This window comes from Mustela erminea, chromosome 10 (genome assembly GCF_009829155.1).
Source record: "Mustela erminea isolate mMusErm1 chromosome 10, mMusErm1.Pri, whole genome shotgun sequence".
Classification (NCBI taxonomy): Eukaryota; Metazoa; Chordata; class Mammalia; order Carnivora; family Mustelidae; genus Mustela; species Mustela erminea.
In genome coordinates, this window is record NC_045623.1 from 68,462,306 (window position 1) to 68,480,073 (window position 17,768).

General features: G+C 40.0%; 1 protein-coding gene across 3 annotated transcripts in view; it reads left to right on the forward strand.

Moving 5' to 3' along the window:
* Window positions 1–11,293: 11,293 nt before the first annotated feature.
* NRDC (nardilysin convertase) overlaps window positions 11,294–17,768 on the forward strand; it is a 97,609-nt gene continuing 91,134 nt past the window's right edge. Inside the window, exon 1 of one of the 3 annotated variants that reach the window (XR_004276200.1) lies at window positions 11,294–11,805. Coding sequence is in view for 2 of the 3 variants with exons in the window: in XM_032302358.1 (XP_032158249.1) it covers window positions 11,462–11,805 (344 nt within the window). In the remaining variant the exon portion in view is untranslated. The remainder of the gene's footprint in view (window positions 11,806–17,768) is intronic. The other 2 variants (XM_032302358.1, XM_032302359.1) reach the window with 2 other exon arrangements.

Here is a 17,768-nt window from a genome sequence, read left to right on the forward strand (position 1 = left end):
CACTCAAGTTTAGCCAACTGTTCCCAATAATGGCCTTTATAGTGATGCATTTAATTATCACCTTTTGTGAGTCTTTAATCAAAACACTTCCGTAGCCTTTCTTTTATTTTCATGACCTTGCTACTTCTAAAGATTATAAGTGAATATTTTATAGAATGTTTCTCAGTTTGGGTTAGTCTGATGTTTCCTCTTCATTAGATTCAGATTATGCATTTTTACCAAGAATAGCACAGAAGTGATCCTGCTTTTTCCTCATTGCATGCCATCAGGTGGTAACAATTTCAGTTTTCCTATTACTGATGTTAACTCTTCACAGATTAAGTGGTATTTGCCTGTTTTTTTTCCATAGTAAAGTTGTTCTTTTACCCTTCTTAATTGATAAGTATTTTGTAGGGAAGTATTTTGAGGCTATATAAATACCCATTCCTCATCAAATTTTCACCAAGTGGCTTAATTAATTAAGTCAAGAAATTTCTTGGCTTAATTATTACTACAATGGTTGCCAAATGGTGAACATCTAATTCCATCATCCCTTCTACATTCATGTTGACATTCCACTTCAACAAAAAGCTTTCTTTATTTATATCAGTTTAGATGCATGGATTCCAATTTAATACAACGGGTTATAACCTGTTGCTGTTGTTATTTATTTTGATTCCCAAATTGTCCCGTTCTGGTTGTATGGAGGTCTCTTCAGGCTCTCCTCTGTGTCCTTTTGACATGGTTTCATCATTCTTTGAATACTTCCTTACTTTCTGGCATATAAGATATTCATCTTGTACCTTCCCTGCCCTAGCCTTGGAATCAACTATTTCTCTAAGAAGCAGTTCCTTTTAGAGGAAAATGGCCGTTTAGTGAAGAACAGAATTTGGAAGCCAAGATAGAGATATTAGGTATGCTTATTGTTGTTAGGGTGTTACTGCTCCCAGGCCCTGTCAATTGAGCAATGATTGAGAACATATGTATGTATATACATGTTTACATATGCATATACATTTATCTGGATTTATTTCTATATCTATGTATTGAAAATTTTGAGTTCATACTGATACCTATAATTCCAATCCAACACCACAAAGTTCACTCTAAGTTCACTCTAAAGTTCACTTTTGTTTGTTTGTTGTTTGTTTTAATTTTTATTTAAATTCAGTTAACATATAATGTATTATTGGTTTCAGAGGTAGAGGTCAGTGATTCATAGTCTTGTATAATACCCGGTGCTCCTTACATCCCATGCCCTCCTCAATGTCCTTCATTCAGTTATCCCATTCCCCCCACCTCTCTCCCTTCTAGCAGCCCTCAGTTTGTTTCCTATGATTAAGAGTCTCTTATGGTTTGTCTCCCTCTCTGATTTCATCTTGTATTTTTTTCCTCTCTTTCCTATGATTCTGTTTTGTTTCTTAAATTCCACATACCAATGAGATCATATGATTGTTATCTTTCTCTGATTGTCTTATTTCGCTTAGCCTGACACCCTCTAGTTCCACCCACATCATTGCAAATGGTAAGATTTCATTTTTTTGATGACTGAGTAGTATTCCATTGTATCTATATACCACATCTTTTTTTTTTTTTAAAGATTTTATTTATTTATTTATTTGTCAGAGAGAGAGAGCCCAAGCAGTTTGAGAGGCAGGCAGAGGCGGAGAGAGACGCAGTCTCCCTGTCGAGCAAGGAGCCTGATGGGGGACTCGATCCCAGGTCCCTGGAATCATGACCTGACCCAAAGGCAGCGGCTTAACCAGCTGAGCCACCCAGGCGTCCCAACCACATCTTCTTTATCCATTCATCTGTCAATGGACATCTGGGCTCTTTCCATAGTTTGGCTATTGTGGCATTGTTGCTATAAACATTGGGGAGGAGGTGCCCCTTCAGGTCACTACATTTGTATCTTTGGGGTAAATACCCAGTGAGTTCACTCTAATTTCTGCTTTGCCATATTTATAACTCCCTACTCCTATCTCCCTTCAGTAAGAAGCCTGACTCCCATTATCCTCAACATATTTATTTATTTGATAAACCACCCCTTTATGTAACCAATTGCCATTGCCACTGCTGCCATCATCCCTCACCCTCTTCCCTCTGCTTGGATTCTGATATCCTGCACCATCCACCCACATATTCACTCTTCTCATATTGCTCATGCTCCAACACCTCTCATCAGGCTGCTCTTCCACACCCTGGGCACAGGACCTAGTTTGCTTAGCCCCACCTATGCAAATGACTTTTAGATATAATGACTCAGAAAGGAAGGAAGGTAGGCTGATGGAGAGCCAGATGCTTTTCTTAACGATACTTATGAACCATCCTTTTGGGATATGTAAGTTATGACATTTGTTATTTTGCATATTGCATTTAAAAACTGGACTGGGTGTTAACCACAACAAGGAATATCAACGATCAAATTAATGAATGAGAAGGCATCATGTAAGACATAAAAAATAAAATTTTTGGAATTTTGATAATACTACTTTCCTGTTGTGTGCTTTTGTGCAAGTTATCTAACCTCTCTGAACCTCAGTTTCTTCATCTATAAACTGGTGAATAACAGACTTAGGTTGTTATGAGGAGTTATATAAGGTTAATGTAAATAAAATGTTTGGCCCAAACTATTGCTAATCAGGAAAAGAAAACTACCAAATGGGCTTGGCTTCAAGATGGATGAAATTTAAACAAACTAAAAAAGCAAATATCTTATTTACTGATCCCACAGAAGCAGGACCCATCATTCTCTATCCCTTCATTCCCAGCATTCACTTTGTATTACATTTCAAAAAGAAGGTGGACTTGTTAAAGATTTTTATTTATTTACTTGAGGGAGAGAGAAAGAGAGAGAGAGAGAGAGAGAGAGAGAGAGAGAGAGAATGCATATGCATGCAGGGAGGGGCCAAGGAGGAGGGAGAGGGAAAAGAAGACTCCTTGCTTAGCACAGGGCCCCACACAGGGCTTGATTTCAGGATGCTGAGATCACGACCAGAGCCCAAATCAAGAGACAGATGCTAAACTGACTGAGCCATTCAAGTGCCCTGGAAGATGGAGGCTTTTAAATTTCTACCCCTTCATTCCTCCTCACAACATTTAAAATCTTTGTTGCTTTTGTATCTCTCTGTGCCTCTTTCCCTCCATGCCCAATGATAAAATGTCTGTTTCTAATTTAAGGCTAATCCTTCTTTTCTTCCTCCCTTGGGACCTTGTAACTTCAATGGTCCCCTCTTTTTCCTGTATCATCATTTATTAATTCAACAAATATTTATTGAATACTCACTATATGCCTGGCACTAGTTTTGATGCCGGGGACATGGTGGAGGACAAGATAGACAAAGTACCAACTCTCCAGTGGACCTTATAAAATAGAGGGGATATATAGACAAAAATAGCATACTTTCAGTTAATGAGTGCTATTTTAGATAGAACGTTAAGAGAAGGCCTCTTTTAAGAGGTGACATTTGAAATGACATATGACTGGTGAAGAGAAGCCATGATGCAAAATCTAAAGGAAGAACAATACAGGCATAGGAACAGATGTAATGGCCCTAAGGCAAGAACTACCCTATTGTGTTGAAAGACAGTAAGAAAACCAGTGTGGGGCGCCTGGGTGGCTCAGTCAGTTAAGCATCCAACTCTTAATTTTGCTCGTTGGTGATATCAGGGTTGTGTTCTCCGGATGGTGAGATCAAGCCATTCCTGGGCTCGAGGCTGGACACAGAGCCTGTTTGGGATTCTCTCTCTCTTTGCCTGCCTCCTCCTCCACCCCTGCAAGCAAGCATGTGCTCTCTCCCTCTGTTGCTAAAAAAAAAAAAAAAAAAAGAAAGAAAAGAAAACCCAAAAAACAAAACAAAACAGTGTGAATGGAGCAAAGGCATACAGGTAGATGAGATTGTAAACATAGAGGAAGGTTAGAAATCGTAAGTGAGCCTTATTGGCTATGGTAAGCAACTAGATTTTATTCAAAGTGCAAAGAGAAGCCATCAGTAGGTTTTTATTTTTTTTTAATTTTTTATTTTTTTAAAAGATTTTATTTATTTATTTGACAGAGAGAGATCACAAGTAGGCAGAGAGGCAGGCAGAGAGAGAGAGAGGGGGAAGCAGGTTCCCTGCTGAGCAGAGAGCCCCATGTGGGACTCGATCCCAGGACCCTGAGATCATGACCTGAGCCGAAGGCAGCGGCTTAACCCACTGAGCCACCCAGGTGCCCCGCCATCAGTAGGTTTTTAAAAAGGGAAATAATATGTTCTGACTTCCATATTTTATATTTTTATTCATGATTTATTTATTTATTTGAGAGAGTGAGAGCGCAAGCAGGGGGAGGGACAAAGGGAGCAGGAGAGAGAGAATCTCAAGCAGACTCTGTGCCCACGACCCCAAGATCATGACCTGAGCTGAAACAAGGAGTCAGATATTCAACCAACTGAGCCACGTAGGTGCCCCTTTATTTTATTTTAATTTTTTTATTACTTTTTTAGGAGGGGTGAGGCAGAGAGAGAGAGAATCTTAAGCAGGCTCCAGGCCCAGTGCAGAGCCCTTGGGTCAATCTCATGACCTGAGCTAAAATCAAGGGTCAAATCTTAGCTGAGCCACCCAGGTGCACCTGACTTACTTATTTTATTTTATTATTATTTTAAAATATTTTATTTATTTATTTGACAGAGAGAGAGAGGGAACACAAGCAGGGGCGGGGGAGTAGGAGAGGAAGAAGCAGGCTCCCCACTAAGAAGGGAGCCAGATGTGGGGCTTGATCCCAGGACCCTGGGATCATGACCTGAGCTGAAGGCAATGCTTAATGATGGAGCCACCCAATAGCCCCATGATTTATTTATTTTAAATATGATTTTATGCCTTCACAGTCTACCTTCCAGGCAGATTCTCAAAATCTGTACCTCTAGATCAGAGAGTAAAGCACTTAGCTGGATTTGTGGTAGAATAACTTTTCATTTGACAAAGTTTTTTTAGAATTGCTCCTAATTTCTTTTGAAGTTTGAATACCAAATTCTCTCTAGCACTATATTAATAGTACAGAAAAAAACAATTTTTTAAAAAAGATTTTGTTTATTTATTTGACAGAGATCACAAGTAGGCAGAGAGGCAGGCGGAGAGTGGAGGGGGAAGTAGGCTTCCCACTGAGCAGAGAGCCTGATGCGGGGCTTGATCCCAGGACCCTGAGATCATGACCTGAACCGAAGGCAGAGGCTTTAACCCACTGAGCCACCCAGGTGCCCCAGAAAAAAACAATTTTTATGATCACACAAATTCCTTGGAATGTTGTACACACATTTGGTCTCCCAAAAGAAGACTGTTTAAGAACATACCTACTTCTTGACCTAGATACAAAGCTACCAAATATGGAGAGCAATCATTGGGCAGGACACTTAATAACTAGAGCTTAAAGATATAATTGCGTAAAGTGTGGGCCCAAGATAACATTGTAAATAAAGTAAATAATACATCTCTTGTTACCTACCTCCTCTTTCTGTGCTTTTCTTCCCACATTCAGCAACCTATTCAATCACCCCAGGTTCATGGTGATCTCAAGATGCCCACAGCATGTTTCAAAAATGGGAGAATAAAACAAATCTGCTCATAAAATGGTGGTAGTTTTTCATTCCTTTCAGGGTTATCATTGGCGGTGAAAAAGAATTCTAAAGAGGACAAAGATTCACTAATGGGGGAAGTTCAGACATAAAGTAAAAAAGATAATTTGGGGCTTTAGAATTTTATTTTTGTTTTTGTTTGTTTGTTTTTTGGGGGCTTGAGACTTTTTGATGGGCTCACAGTACTCCCAATCTTTTCAACCTAAAATCAACGTTTCATATTTCTGACTTATCATGACTCTCAAATATAAAGGTGGTAATGGGGTTAATAAAATAATTCACCTTTGAATTTTTAGGATTAGGGCTTGATTTGTCCCTTTGGGATGTAGACAGCCATAGCATTGACTAATCACGTTCAAAGGGAAGCATCAAACATAGAAATTATACGTATTTAATTTTTATGATTTCTGACCTGTCTTCAGAAAAATAGGAGAGAAGGGTCACCAAACCTAATGGTGTGTGTGTGGCGGCGGATGGAATCCTTTAAGTAAAAATAGGAAGGCTGAAGATAGAAGAAAGCATTTAAACACTCCGAGAGGACCTGGGTAAATGAGGCTAAAAATCACAATATGTGATCTTCAACTTTTTTTTCGTTCTTTCTTTCCTTTTTAAGAGCTTATTTTTAACTCTGTACCCAATGTGGGGCTTGAACTCACAAGCCTGAGATCAAGTGTCACATGCTCCACCACCTGGGTGCTCCTGTGGATCTCAAGATTTTTAACTTTCTAATGTCTCAATTTCCTATAAAATGGCAATAGCTTAATTTATTTGTTTTCTCTGAGGAATATTCATAACAATAATTATGAATATTCAAAAGAAGACTGACAAAGTTCTAAACTACAGTTGTCCCTTAAACAATATGGTTTGAACTGTGTACAATAACTTACATGCAGATTTTTAAAATAAATACAGTACACTATAAATGTATTATCTATACTGTAAATGTATTTTCTCTTATGATTTTCCTAATAACTATTTTCTCTAGCTTTATTGTAAGAGTATAGTTTATAACACGTATAACATACAAAATATGTGTTAACTGACTGTTTTTGTTATTGGTGAGCCTTCTAGTCAATAACAGTAGGCAATCAGTTGTATGCAAATTTTTGCTTGCATGGGAGGTCAGTGTCCCTAAGCTTTGCGTTGTTCAACTGTATTGTATTTTATTTTATTTTATTATTTATTAAACGTATTTTATTTTATTGTATTTTGCTTTATTTTATTTTTTTGAGACAGAGAGAGCAGGGGGTAGGGCAGAGGGAGAGAGAGAATCTTAAGCAGGCTTCATGCTCAGTGCAGAGCCCAACACAGGACTTTATCCTACAACCTGAGATTATGACCTGAGCCAAAATCAAGAGTCAGACACTTAACCAAATGAGCCACCCAGGCGCTCCAGGTTAACTGTATTTTAAATGGGAAAATAATACTTCCGATTTGGAAGTCCTGGCTGTGCCACAGATTGCTTATGATCTTCACCTCTCTGGGTAGGTATTTCTCTATCTGAAGAGGCCAGATTAAAGTATTTCTGTGATCCTTTGCTAGTTCTCATATTTTATACATTTAATCTGACACTCTGACATTTGCTGTAGGGTCAGAATTGTATTAGGCTAATCATCAAAGAGGTATTTTTCCTGGAATATTACATTCTTCTGGTTTTCCTCTTACCATTCTGGTAGCTCCTTCTCAGTGTCTTTTGGGAGCTCGTTTTCTAAAAGTTCCTCAAAGCTTGGTCATTCAGCCCTTTTCCCGTTTTGTTTTACAGCCTCAGTGTAAGTGATCTCAATATGCTTTTGTTACCACCTATAAACTGATAAATTCCAAATTGGCATCTTAATTAAAGCCTCTCTTCCGATCTCCGCTCTAAGCTTTCTTTTGCATGGCACACAAATGACTCAAACTTAACCTTCCAAAATCAAGCTTATGCTTTTCTCCTCTAAAACCTGTCCCCGTTTCAGAATTTGTTTACTGAGATAGGTCACCATGATCTACCTTGGGCTCTCTAAACAACAGAAATTGATAGGAGCCCAAAGGGAGTTTTAGGCAAGGTGTTACTAGGGCTTTTGCTTGAACATAAGGTAGACAACACAAAGGGAAGAATCCTCAGTTTGACTCCAGGAGAAGAGGTCAGGGAGAGTAATTTTAAAGAAATTTAGGTGGGAAAAGGGTGATGTCTAAGCAGGTAGAGGCTGGGATTTATTAGCACCTGTACATTTAAGGTCATGCTTCCTCATGTGTTCCATATCTAACTGGCATATTAAATCTCCACCCCCAGGAGGATTTTTAGTGTTACAATGAGGGAAAAAGTTGGTGAAATTTCAGCACTGGGGGCCATCTTGGCACAGACTGGTTTAGTACAGTCTTCACCAGTTTTCGTAGTAAGCGTCTTCATTTTGGTAAGCATCTTCCCTCTGCATTCCTGCAAGATATGCTACTGAAGAGGCATAAAGATTTAGCCCCTCCCTCCCTCCTTATGGAGGAAGCCAAAGAACACTGGATTTTGCAGTCAAAATGGGGAGGACCTGAGTCCACTCCCTGCTCTGTCTCATACTTATCCAGAAAATAAGATACCATGGAGTTATATTTGACACTTCTCTCTTCATCTTCCACATTAAATCAATTACTATACTCAACCAGTCAATTCCACCTCCTAAATATGTGACATTTCTGTATAAATCTCTCCATCTCCACTATCACTCCTCAAATCCAAATTATAATTTTCTATTGCCTATGTTACAGGGTTTCTTTTCTTTCAGTGTTCACAGTTCTTGGTCATACCCCTTCAAAGAGTGAAGAGGCAGACCAGAGGAGGAGTGGTAGGCAGCAAAGCAGTTTGTTGAGTGATAGTACATCCCAAAAAGGAGGGGATCCGAGAGGGTTGCTACTGTAGTTTCTAAGTCTAGGGTTTTTATGGGCATGTTGCTGGCTGTTTTAATCTGATTAACCCTCCATATGCCTGTCATCCAATCAGGCTTTTATCATCTATCAATCACCTAGGAAAGGGTGGAGGGCTCCTTTCAGCATGGTGTAAAATCTTTTTAGGGGTGGTTTCCTCTTGGGGCAGGGGCCCTTTGTTGCTGCCTGCCTTTCTTCTAACTATCCTTCATTACCTGTATTTAATACTCTCCTGATTTCTCTCTTCTTACGTTTAGTCCCGCCCTCACCTCCACCAACTAAAATTCTTTTCACACACCAACCCGAGTGATCTGCTTGGAAAACACTTGTGATCCTGTCTTCCTGTTCCATTTGTTCAACCATTATTTAGTGTGTATCCTTAGTTGTTTTTAAAAGTAATTTCTACATAAAATGTGGGGATCAGATTCACATGCTCTACTGACTGAGCCAGTCAGGCACCCCAGTGAGTGTCTTTAATGTGCCAGACACTATTCTAGAAGCTAGAAATCCAGTGGTACACAAAATAGACAAGGCAATTACTTCTTTTTACTCTTATGAAGGTTATGTATGATCTTGGCCACTGACTCACTTCTCCTTTACTCCCAGATTACTACAGTTAAGCCATACTGACTTGCTTTCTCAGAGCTTTTGAATAAGTTTATTCCTATAAATTATACACGAATTCCAATACACTTTTCAAATTTTTTTTTTGTTCTAAAGATTTTGTCAGAGAGTGAGAGAGAGAGAGATAGATAGATAGAGCGAGCGCACAAGCAGGGGGAGAGGCAAGCAGAGGAAGAAGCTGAGAAAGGAGCCCAATGCAGGACTTCATTCCAGGACCCTGGGACCATGACCTGAGCCAAAGGCAGATGCTTAACTGACTGAGTCACCCAGGTGTCACCAAATTTAAGTTTAAACGTCTATTGTTTAAAGAAACTCTCTGACTAGACTAGGTCCCTCTGTATTTTTCCTCTTAGACCTTTTCACAATGATAAATTTAAGTTTGTGCCTTGTTTAATGTCTCTCCTATTGATTCTCTTGTAATTCCCAGTATTTTGTATTCCCAGTACCTGGAACATATTAGGAGCTCAACTTGTTTTTTTAATGAATAAATGCATTTCCTGCTACATAGAGTGTTACCATATCTCTACAGTCAGGTGAACTGTAAGATTCAGAGGCCTCTTCTTAAAAGGAAAAACTAACAGGTCACACTTTAGATGCAGCCTCTCTTTGTCCTTATAAAATTCTAATGACTGGCTGAACCCACAGATTCTTTCCTTCGAGTATTATTGCTTTGGTAAGTAAAAACAAACAAAACACTCTCAAAATAGACATGTCACTTCAGGTATTTATTCAACAACTAACATTACTGAGTGCTTTACATTGTACTGACTTGGAAACTACGCTAGGAACTGGATATACAAAGAAAAAACATTTCCTTGAAGGAGGGCATTCCCGAGTTTTTACCTTAAAAACTGACAAATTCCTGAAAAGATGTATGAAAATAAACTGGGCTCTTTGGACAATATTTTTCAATTAACTTATCTCATGCGCTGCCCAAGTTCAGATTTTCATCAACTGTCTGAATCAATACTTAGCCTTCCCAACTCCTTATTCGTTTATTATTTATGAATTATTTGTCATCATAGCATTGTTTTTTAAAAAAAATGTATCGATTTTATTGTCTGTTTATCCTCATTAGAATGCAAGCCCCAGGGGTGCCTGGCTTGCTTAGCATGCAGTGCATGTCCATCTTGATCTCAGAGTCTGAGTTGGAGCCCCACACTGAGGGTAGGGAAAAAAAAAAAAAAATCCAAGTCCCATAAAGACAAGGATTTTTGTTTGATCATGATTGCATTTCCTGTGTCTGGAGCTCCGGAAGCCTAGAAAAATTTAAACACCTTTAATAGCCGTCAATACCTCTTTCTGCTTGACTTCCTCCATTCATTTATATATTTTCTTTCCCTCTATGTCTGAGGAACTTTTGCTTCACGGTGTTAGTGTATTGTATCTTCTTAACATGTCAGTTGCTTATATTTTTCAAGTATGTCTGTCTCAGTCACATTGTAAATGATGGCCCACCAAAGACCATTAGAGGCAGGGAAAACTTTAGAAAAAGGTACTTAAGGGCAGCAGACAGACACGCTGTGAACTCTAGGCTGTGGAGGAGCTAATGTTCTCGCATGGAAGAATGGGCACATCTACCCTAGTCTTTCAAGCACTTTCTTAGGCTCTGAGCAGGAACAGCACCAACATTTTCCAGGCGATAAGGCGGAGAACCACAACCACTATCTCGGGCATACAGCTCAGCTTCATTCCCTCACAGCTTCCATCCGGCCGCGAAAAACACTTCCGGCGTTCCGCTTTTTACGTGCTGAGTCATGGCTGAAGGCTACGCCCCAGGTGTGGAGGCAGAATACAAAAAATATATAATTGGGGAGGTACTTAGAAATTCATTTTCTCCACTCACTTCCCAGTTTTCTCATCAGGGGAATACTTTTTTTTAAGAGCCTAGGAGCATTATTCAGCGGCTGCCTCTCATCAACGCCACTTGTACGTCATAAACGCGGCGCAAGCGCTTTTCTTCCCGTCGTCCCGCGCGCCACTGTCTCCGCCTCTTCTTCCTCGCCCCGCCCACCCTAGGTTTCCAGGCGCTCCGAGAATCCGGCCCGGTCGCTTTGGTTCCTTTTATTCCCTGTTCCCATTGGTGGTTTGCATGAGCGTGACCTCTCTTCTTGCCTCCTGATTGGCTAGAATCAGCAGCGTCATCGGCGGCCGGGAGGGCGGGGGTATGAGGGAAGCTGGCGTGAGGCACACCGGGTTGGGGGAGGGGTTCAGGCCTGTCCTCCCCAGCGGCTGCGGCAGCACCAGCGCCGGCCGCCGCCGCCTCTGGAACGCGGAGGAGGAGGAGCGGCTGGAGGAGTAGGAGGAGGAGGTTGTCCCTAGCGAGCGGGAGGCTCATGGCTCCGGCTTGGTGGTGAATGCTGAGGAGAGTCACGGTTGCTGCAGTCTGTGCCACCGGGAGGAAGTTGTGGTGTGAGGCCGGGCGGGAGCTCGCGGCGCTGTGGAGAATCCAAGCGCGGGGTCGGTGTGAAGACTCGGCTGCTGCCGGACCCTTTGCTATTCTGACCATGCCTGGAAGGAACAAGGCGAAGTCTAGCTGCAGCTGTCCTGACCTGCAGCCCAACGGACAGGATTTGGGCGAGAGCGGCCGGGTTGCCCGTCTAGGAGCTGATGAGTCTGAGGAGGAGGGACGGAGGGGGCCTATTAATAATGCCGGAGACCCTGAGATCGTCAAGTCTCCCAGCGACCCCAAGCAATACCGGTGAGGGAGGAGGCTTGGACCGGGGAGGAGAGCCGGGGTGCGGGCCTCTCTGTTGCTGACGCCGTCACTTCTTGTCTCTGTTTCCCGAAGGAGCAACAGGGGCACACTTCCCATCCCAAGTGCTTCTTGGGTGGAGGTGGCAAGGGCAATTAGGGGCTTCCATGTGGTTTCAGCTGGGCAAGTGCAAAATCTTGGGTTCTAAAAGGAATCAGGATGTCAGAGTGGAAAGGGCTGTTCGAGTAATTTTGACATTCACCAAAGCAAGAATGGATGGTTCTCTGAGGAAGGCAAGCTGGATGGTGAGGGAGTTTTGGTATTATGTTATGAGGAAAGGTTGAAGGAGTTGGCAATTTTAATTCTGGAGAGGATATTTAAGGGACATATTATCACTATCCAGAAATATTTTAGGTGCCCATGGCTGAAAGTGGGGTAAAACTAGTGGGTGGAAGTTGCTAGAGGATGGTATGGCCTCAGTAAAAGAACTTAGGCATCCTAGTTGGCCAAAATGAAGTGGCTTGTTTCCATGGGTTGGTCTTCATTTACTAGAATGGGGGATCTCTTCCAGGGTCTTGTTAGAGAGGACTTGGCTCTCAGTTGGGTGAGTCATAGAAGACTTGTGAGGTTTCTTCTAATCCTGAAATTGTCTACTTTTATGCTGGAATCCTCTGAACATCTTTGGTGGCTCAATTCCCCACCTGAATATTTCTTTCAGAGGTAGCTTATTTCATAGAATGTTGTGACTGTGATGTAAAGAGAGATTATATTGTCCAACAGCTTCTTTTACCAGGTTGAAGAAATGAGATATAGAGAGTTGGCTTCTTAGAATTACACAGCTGAGTAGCAACTGATACTAAAACACTGTTGATTTGGCACCAAACCCAGTGCACCATTTACTGATTTTTATAATGTTCTTACTCATATTGGGTTGGAAGGTGAAGGATTCTAGATCCCAATTTCTTATAAGCCTCTATAGTGTTAGAGCAGGAAAGAACCTTGGAGGTAATCTTTTCCACTCCACGTTACTCCCACTTGACAAATGCCTGAAACTGAGGTCTAGAAAGAAGTGATTTAGCCCCAAGTTTAAGACTGGCTTAATTTCTCCTTTTCACTCCCAAGCCTAGAGATTAACAGTATACAGCTCTTTGTACTATTTTTTGCAGGCTCTAGGGTCAAGAGATATTTGTGGTGGGCTAAGTTTTTTCTTTTTCTTGTCAAAGATGAGGATGGTTGCGTTAGTAATACGGGAATGAGCAAATTGAAACCTGGATGAAAGGTGCTTACTTTCCAGATGAAATGTTGAGTAACAGCTTCAGTTTTTTCTGCCTATATAAAATTGTACATAACAGCTCATGTTTATAGAATATACACTATGTGTCAAATACTGTTCTAACTGCTTTAGATATTTCATTTAATGACCTCATTTTGGTAAATTTATTTGACAAATGCTTAAGTTCTCCTGTGTGTCAGGTGTTGCACAATCTTAAATCTTTTCTAAAACTTGACTGAGTATAACTTATTCTCAGTGCTGGGCATACAAAAATGTATGGAGCTTCCAATCTCAAAGAGTGGCACACACGTTTAAAAAAAAAAAAAAGGTAAAATTAGGACACTAACGTATAGAAACCATAATGGAAGTATATGCTAGATATATTGAGTAATGTAAGGAGTTACAGACTACCTTTAGGGGGAAAATTAAGAAAGACTTAAGAGGTAATACTTCAGGGGTATTCTTTGAATATATTGTTGCATTTCTATTTTGATGTGGTCTTTTATCAAATCATTGTTCTTAGTGTCAGTTCTTATTTTAAAGTGAATGAAGTTGGTTAGAACAACGTGTTTTCCAGCAACTTTCTCCTCTCAAAAAGCAGGTCTGTTTCTATCTATCTTACATACTACAAGTTTCAATTAGACTTAAAAGGAAAAGTTCTGTTCCTTTTTTTTTTTTTTTTTTTAAAAAGTAGGCTCCACGCCCAGCATGGAGCCCTATGCAGGGCTTGAACTCTTGACTGTGAGATCAAGACCTGAGTTGAGATCATGAATTGGACCTTTAATGGACTGAGCCACCCCAAGATTCTGTGACTGTAGAATAAAGTTGAAAAACCTCCGTACTAGACAATCTTTAAAGACTTATCTAACTTTAAGTGAAATTCTGTGAGTTTTTGTAGTCAGAAACAGACGTGAGGCATTTATAGCCCAGAGAGCTGAATTATCCTTCCAGGACCCTCTCAGATGTTATCTCTGTGAAGTTTTTACATGTAGAACCAATTCCTCCTTTCACTATATTTCAGTAGGATTTTGTATATGGTCTGTTACAGTACATATCCATCATATTATGATTATGTGTCTTTTGAGTGTGTGAATAAGCCCCAGAGGCAGACCCGAGTAAAGGAATATTATGGGGAAATAAAGACTGGAAAGATTTGTATACCAGTCTGCATTTATTAAGTAATAGCCTGTGGAATTTTACTTATGTATGTGTAATTTGTATTCAGCTTTTTTGAAATGTTAAACGTACCTGCAGGACATCCATTCTGGTTTTTTTTAGGGATCTGTATAAGTGGTAAATTTGATTTCCTTCTCATCTGCAGGAGTTAAGGGACTTCAGGTTGGAAACTAGTGTTCACATCTTTACTGGTATAAAGTGGAAACTAGAAGGACAGAATTATTTACTTCAGCCTAAATAGTAAATTATTTTAGTAATGAAGAGCAGTTAGGAAGTTTGGATTGACTTAAATGAGTATAAAACACTGGGGCATCTGGCTGGCTCAGTCTGTGAAGCATGTGACTCTTGATCTTGGGATTGTGAGTTCGAACCCCATGTTGGGTATAGAGATTGTTTAAAAATAAAAATCTTATTTTTTTAAGCTTTTATTTATTTGTCAGAGAGAGAGGGGGGAGCAGGGGTAGTAGCAGGCTCCCCACTGAGCAAGGAGCCTGCCAAGAGAAACCTGATTCCAGATCCCTGGGATCCTGACCAGAGCTGAAGGCAGACACTTAACTGACTGAGCCACCCAGGCTTCCCCAAAGTAAAATCTTAAGAGTATAAAACATTTTCCATGTTTAACCAGTTTGTTTTTCTGTGGGGAAGGGGAGAAGAACAATATGAAAAGTCTTACAAGCTTCTGAAGGGCAAGCTCTTTTATTTTAAATTTTGTTCAGACTGTTACAAGTGAGAGGTTGGTTATCTTAATAAATTCTCAATATACCATAGAAAATAATGAATGTGTATTGAATAAGGTACAGGTTACTTCTGAATGTTGTTTACTATTATATGCTGATGAATAGAAGGATGTTCACAATCCAAGTGAATATATGCTGGCTTCCCAAAGTTAAGAGTTGGGTGACACACTTCTGAGCAGAAGCTTTAGGCAAATCTCAGAAATCAAAATATACATCAGATGACATTTTCTTTTGTATTGGATGGGAAGAACGTGGGTTTATTTCTTGATCTTTTCAACTAAAACCGCCTGGAATAGTGATGCTTTTTGCTTTTTTTTTTTTTTTCGTATATGAGACAGCAGTTACAATACACCTTATTGGTAAGATTATGGAATCTGAGAACTACAAAAGAAATCGTGTACTTCTATTTATATAAATTCTAGAAACTTGACACCATCCAACCCCTTGTTCTGATACCTGAACTTAAAACTTGATGTCGATTGTACCTTCTTAGTCTTGTAGAGACAAATTCCTTGTGAGATTAGAGCTCCATTAACAAAGTAAGTGCGTCTGTGGTTGAAACACATTAAATCTTCTGAATACTAATATGACTTTAATAAGTGTATCTTTGTTACAATTCCTTAGACTGATTTCTTCAATGTGGACTGATGGGCTGGTAAGAATAGGAAGAACATTTTTAACTAAAATGTTTCTTTTGGAAATAATATTTAGCATTAATAAGATCTCTAGCCCATTAAAAAGAATTCTAGTTCATTTAGACTCCTGGTGGAGTTAGGGAACAGATACTGAAGCACAAATGCATTAAATTTAATATGTGCTAGAATGTGTAAAGTATGGCATTGTTAGTCCTTTGTGTATCTAGTTTTCCGTCATTAGTTATGTGACCTTGAGCACATTAATCTCTCTAAGGCTGAGGACCTTTAAGGACACAGAAGAGGAGCAACTCATAAATCATTGAAGTTGAAGAGGAACAGTCAGAGAGCAGGAGGAAATGCTAGTGTCCTCTCCCCATCCTTTTTTTCAAAATGAGGAGCCATTGGAGGAAGAATGCTTTAAGTATTACATTATTAGATTATTTTGACAAGTCAGGTAGTGTAAGAACCGAGAACAGTCTTGTGGAGACCCAAGAAATTATTTGGCCCCGATGAAACCAGTTTCAAAGGAATGGTAGGGAGGCAGAAGCTAGATTGTAGTGAGTTACAAAATGAGAAATTTTAGATAGATATTTCTGAAGAAGTTTGGTTTTAAAGGGGAGGGGCTGAGGAGGTTTTAGGGTGAAGTATTATTATATGGGGTCAAGGGAGAATTTTTTCAAGACAGAAGAGACATGAGCACGTTTATTGCCTGAGGAAAAAAGGAATCAGTAGAGAAAGAGGTTGAATATACAGAAGACAATAGAAGGAACAAGATCCTTAAGATGATTGTGAGGTGGCAGGGTCAAGAGTATGAGGGAATTTGTTTTAGAGAATAGAAAATCTCTGTTGAAAATGTAGAAAGATGTAATGAAGAGTATGGATGCAGGCAGTTCGGTGTTGAAAGCATTGCTTTATAGACTTTTTTCCCTCTGCAAAGTAGGCACTGGAGTTTACGTAAGTGGTTTTTTAAGAAGTTGTGGGGGAGGTGATAGGAAACAGGAAGACTTTAGTGGTAAAGATTGAAATAGCTAATGTAGAGAATAGGTGAAGTATATTTGGGAAATAACTAAGAGAAGCTGTGGGTACTTGATGTGAAAATGACATAAGTAAACCAGTGTTTTTAGATTAAAGATAGTTTAGATCCATAGGATGAGGCAAGACTGGTATAAGAGGTAGTTATAGGGTTTTTTGGGTGGCTCAGTTGGTTAAGCGTCTGCCTTTGGCTCAGGTCACAATCCCAGGGTCTTGGGATCAAGTCCCACATCGGGCTCTCTGCTTAGTGGGGAGCCTGCTTCTCTCTCCGCCTCTGCCTGTCAGTCCCCTTGCTTGTGCTCTCTCTCTGTCAAATAAATAAGATCTTAAAAAGGTAATTACAATTGTGTATTGAATGGTGTGCACTGATATATACTACTTTTTCTCTAATTGACATATTCCTTTTTTACTTTTTTTTTTCTTTCCCCATATTAACTCAGTTTAGCTAGGCTAACAACCCATGAGACCATGCCCTCTTGTTCACTTAGTGTCCAGCACATAGTAAGTTCTCAAATAATATTTGTAGAATGTATAATTGCATGATTGGTCGTATGCTAGGTGTTTTCATGGAACTCTTGGAGATATTCTGCCAGACATTTTTTATTTTTATTATTTATTTATATATTTATTTTTAAGATTTTGTTGATTTATTTGAGAGAGAAAGTGAGAGCTTGCTAGTTGCGGGGAGAAGCAGAAGGAGAGGGAGAAGCCGACTCCCTGCCAAGCAGGGAGCCGAGCTGGCCTCAGGGCTGGTTACCAGGACCCCAGGATCATGACCTGAGCCAAAGGCAGATGCCCAACTTAATGAGCCACCCAGGCACCCCAGAATTTATTTATTTATTTAAAGATTGTATTTATTCATATAACAGCACAAGCAGAGGGAACAGCAGGCAGAGGGAGAAGCAGGCTTATTGCTGAGCAGGGACCCCGATATGGGGCTTGCCCCCAGGACCCTGGGATCGTGACCTGAGCTGAAGGTAGATGCTTAGCCGACTGAACCATCCAGGCGCCCTCCAGAAATATTTTAGATTAAATTTTTAGATTGAAACAAAATTGATATTCAAGGAAAACAGTATGAATGGGTAAGTTACAGAGGAAAATATTAATTATACAAGT